General features: G+C 42.6%; 1 protein-coding gene across 1 annotated transcript; it reads left to right on the top strand.

Moving 5' to 3' along the window:
* The first annotated feature begins 3417 nt into the window (after window positions 1–3417).
* On the top strand, window positions 3418–4557 carry LOC148100196 (uncharacterized). The gene is made up of 2 exons (XM_087848692.1): window positions 3418–3931; window positions 4021–4557. The coding sequence occupies exons 1-2, from the start codon at window positions 3746–3748 to the stop codon at window positions 4555–4557; spliced, it is 723 nt and encodes a 240-aa protein (XP_087704818.1). The 5' UTR covers window positions 3418–3745.
* The last annotated feature ends 83 nt before the right edge of the window (window positions 4558–4640 follow it).

The raw sequence follows: 4640 nt of genomic DNA, 5'->3' as shown, positions 1-4640 counted from the left end.
TATTAATGCAAATATGCGTGCTCAGTTATATGTGTGCTGTACATTGATGAGTCAGTAAACAATCTTGTTTTACTTTTTTTGCAGAAAGTCTTTAATTCCTCTGAGAATAAAATACAATGAAAGCCATTCGTGGATGTTGATATGAAGCTTTTACTCTCATCACGTCACGGTTAGCAATCCCGTCAGTACTGTACAGTAAACACAGACTGGTGTGTGATTCATTTAAAAAGCAAGGAAGCAGTTTAGCTACATAAAATCTGACTCCGTCTTCTTATTCTTTTCTTCAGATGCTAATTTGAAAAACATTCTGTTTTACTTCCGGCAGCAAAAGCAGCCACTGATCCACATGTTTACTGTGTATGCTTTCATCAAGAGTCTGTAAAGCCTTTAATGCGTTTAGCTGGATAGTCCCTCAGGTCACTTTTTATCCACAGGGCTCCTTTAAACAATATTCTGTACCTCCCAAACTAAATGTACAGCTGTTCTGTTTTTATTTACCTACTGACATTACCACTGCGTGAACGTCTGCAGGCCCTTACTCATTCCTTGTGACAGAAAAACAGAGAAGAGAATACTTCATGTGCAGCAAACTCATTCAAGATGTTAATATATTGCATTATGTTACAACACGAATAGGGGAGCCATCTTGGAAAATATTTGAAACAATCTAATCCTCAGGAAATATGCATGGGCTGCAGAAATGAAAAGGCCTGCCGAGGGTGATGACATCATGATGATCTGGAAACAGTGTTGGGAAGGTTACTTTTAAAATGTATTCCATTACAGAATACAGAATACATGCCCCAAAATGTATTCTATAACGTGTTACATTACGTTACTCAATGAGAGTAACGTATTCTGAATACTTTGGATTACTTAATATATTATCATGCTGTTTACAACTACGTGAATGTACTATTGCTGTGATTTATTACTGTTACTGAAGGTCCGCGGCTCCGAACCGTAGTAAAGGGACCTCTGGCTAATACGGTGTGTTCTGTGTCGGGCTCGTAGCTGAAAACTAGCTTTACTTTGTTGTGTGGGTCAACTTTGCTAGCGAGAGACAGAGAGAGGTGTTAAAAGGCTGCTCCAACTGAACTTATTGTTTTTGGAAGAAAACACGAACACGGTGTACAGTCGAGTCTTAATAGCTTACTTACAACTGGGCTCGTCAGGCACTCTTCTTGGCTGCAGTGGTTATTATTATATTTACATGCTTCCAGCTCCCGTTTTTGCTCAATGACAGCTCGTACTTTTCCTTGTTCTCCCTCCCTCGCTCACAGACACATAACGTGTATGGCAGTCCATTCTCCCTGCAGCACGGACTACACTGCCTATGATGCTACATTCTTTAGAGCATACGGTAGCATTCTGCCTATTAGCTTAGCACAACAACAACAAAAAGGCCTCTCTCACCCAGGAAACACGCAGAGCGAGAGCGTCACCCTGTAACCATGGCAACCGTAACGCTGCCACCTGGAACGACAGAACGTAGCTGTCAAACAAAACCGTATTCTAAAAACCTGTATTCTAAATACCACCTTTTTAAACGGTAACTGTAGCGGAATACAGTTACTCATATTTTGTATTTTAAATACGTAACGGCGGTACATGTATTCCGTTATTCCCCAACACTGTCTGGGAATAACAAAGAGGACAGAATCAAATCAAATGGCAGATTTTATAGTAGAATTTCGGGCAAATTTTAAACTTTGTTGCTGTTGCTAACCTCTGTTTCTAAAGTAAATCACATAAACTCATTGGCCACTTTGTTAGGTACACCTGTTCAACTGCTCGTTAACACAAATATCTAATCAGGCGTTCACATAGCAGCAACTCTGTGCATTTAGGCATTTAGACATGGTTAAGACGACCTGGTGTAGCTCAAACAGAGCATCAAAATGAAGAAGAGAGGTTGTTTCAGTGATTTTGTATGTGGAAGGGTTGTTGGTGTCAGATGGGCTTGACTGAATAACTCAGAAACAATTGATCTACTGCGACCTTTCTGCACAGCCATTTCTAAAGTTTACAAGGACTACAATCTGAAAAAAATAAAATAAAAATTAGCGTCAGTTTTCTGGGTGAAAATACTTTACTGATATCAGAGGAGAACTGTCAGACTGGTTTGAGCTGATAGAAAGACAACTGTAACTAAAATTAAAGCTGCAAGCAGCGTTATGAGGGCCCTTGCACCCCGGCGCGTCGAGCCACGCCGAACACCTACAACCAGCATGTCCGATCTGATGTCACATTGATGGAATTCATGCATTTAACCACCAGCTAACATTTCAACTCATTCAACCATGATTATAGTCGCCCCACTAGGTGGCGCTCTAACCATTACTGACAAATGGCATAACAAACATTTCCGAGCTCGAGTCTCATCACACCTACGACCTTTGGGAGAGATTGGACATTGTGTTTTTGAGTGACAGCAGATTACTGCTTTTTGGCGAGTGATTGAAACTCCACGTGGCACCATGAGCATCCCGTTTCCCTGAACGTAAAAAGCTTCGCAATTTAACATCACAAAGGTCTTTAGATTCCACACAGAAGATATTGCGTCAATCTGACGAAATCCGTTGGAGGAGTTCGTCAAAGAACGTTGCCTGAAAAGAGGGGAAAATGTCACCAAAATTACACAATAATCTTAAAATGGCTGCCTTCCTGTTGGATTTGGGATATTGCTCCAAGAGCTTTTTTTGTACATCTTGATATCTCCTATAAGCTTACCAGGTTTCAGACTCATACATAAAACACAGAGCAGGGGCTGTGGTTTTGAAATTTTTTAGGGGGCGCTGTGAAGCCATTTCGCGCTATTCAAAGAAAATGATCACATAACAAGAAAGCCTTCATCACATTGGAGGTGTGGGCCAAATTTCAAGACTTTTTAAACTTCCCAAGCCCCTCAAAAGCCACTTCATCTTTCATGTTGAACCGCGTTGCCACCAGGGTGCGCTGTTCAGTTTAAAGTCACAATTTTCTCACTGAAGCATCATGAGGGACTGATGGTGATATTCACCGCTTTTGAGGTGGCCACGATGAACCTGTGAAAATCAGTACAACAAAATTAATAGAAGTCCCAGGCTTTTCTAACCCTCTGTCAGCCAAGTGGAAGCTAAATTGGCTAGTCTTTTAGCATCAATTCATATGTAAATTAGGTCGTTACCTGAGAAGTGGGGGAGTGGGGGTGTGTGAATGATTGCTGATTTCTAACTGCCAACTGCCTCTTTGTTTGTGTGTGTGTGTGTGGGGGGGCTGCTAAAAGCTGTGAACTTCCTTTTGTGTTGAGGTGGATGCAATTGTCATCTTGCGGGGGGTTACTAGGGTTCCATCACTACATGACTGCTGGTCAGCAAACCTGGGAAACCCAAAGATCATTGGAACTATGCCGCGAAACCAATTCCAAGACATCATTCAACACCTACGCTTTGATGACAGGTCCACCCGCAGTGATTGAGCAAAGACTGATAAGTTCGCTGCAATTTCCAGTGTGTGGGGATCATTTGTCACCAACTGCATCACGTGCTACAACCCTGGTCTACATATCCCCGTTGATGAACAGCTTTTCCCATCAAAGACTCTGTGCTGTTTCCTGCAGGATATTGCAAGTAAACCTGACAAGTTTGGGATCAAGTTTTGGGTGGCTTGCGACCTAAAATCCAAGTACATTTGCAATGTCTTCCCATATCTTGGCAAGGACCCCAATCGTCCCAGTGGGGAGAGACTGTCTGAAAATGTAGTGATGAGGCTGATGGAACCATTCCTAGACAAGGGCAGAAATGTTACCACGGACAATTTCTTCACATCGCTTTCACTTACGCAAAAACTTCTTAGACGGAAAACCACCATCCTCGGCACAGTCAACAAGAGTCGCCGGGAAATTCCTCAATCCGCTAGACACACAGATCGCAATGAATTCACCACTCAGGTATGTTGCAGGTCTTTTATGGTTCTATGTTCATGTGTTTCATTGTGTGTAAAAGTGCTATGGAAATAACAATTTATCTTATTTCTTAGGTGTTTTCAACCTCTGCTGCCACGCTGACGGCGAATGCGGCCAAACGGAAGAAGACAGTCTATATTCTTAGCAGCATGCACAGCGTGGTTCAGACTGATAACACCACCAAAAGGAAGCCAAACACTGTCACTCTTTACAACACCACAAAGTGTGGCGTGGACGTGATGGACCAGATGGTACGGGAGTACACTGTCTGCAGAGGAACACGGCGCTGGCCAGTTGCCGTGTTCTATAACATGATTGACATGGCAGCACTGAATGCACATGTGCTGTATCAAGCATGCACCGGGACGCAGGAAAGACGGGTGGACTTCCTGGTGGAGCTTGCAAGAGAGTTGACTAACTCTCATATGGCTGGGAAGAAGGCAAGAAAAGAACATTTGCTTTGGACACAACCCTCCACACCTAGCCCTGGAAAAAGAGCCATGTGTCAGGTCAAACACAAATGCAAGAACAATCATGCCACTGTGCGATACAGATACACATGTGGTAAATGCAGACTACAGATACCATGGCAGTGCCAGGATTGTGAGTGATTGCTGAAAATGTTGAAATGTACTCACTCACTTTTTATTATTATTTGTAAATATGTGTACAAATGGTTGTTGTTGGGTTTTTT

Source organism: Neolamprologus brichardi, chromosome 12, assembly GCF_056152115.1.
Source record: "Neolamprologus brichardi isolate AB-2024 chromosome 12, ASM5615211v1, whole genome shotgun sequence".
In the NCBI taxonomy this organism is placed as follows: domain Eukaryota; kingdom Metazoa; phylum Chordata; class Actinopteri; order Cichliformes; family Cichlidae; genus Neolamprologus; species Neolamprologus brichardi.
Note: the sequence above shows the minus strand (reverse complement) of the source record. Positions and strands in the feature narration are given on the sequence as shown.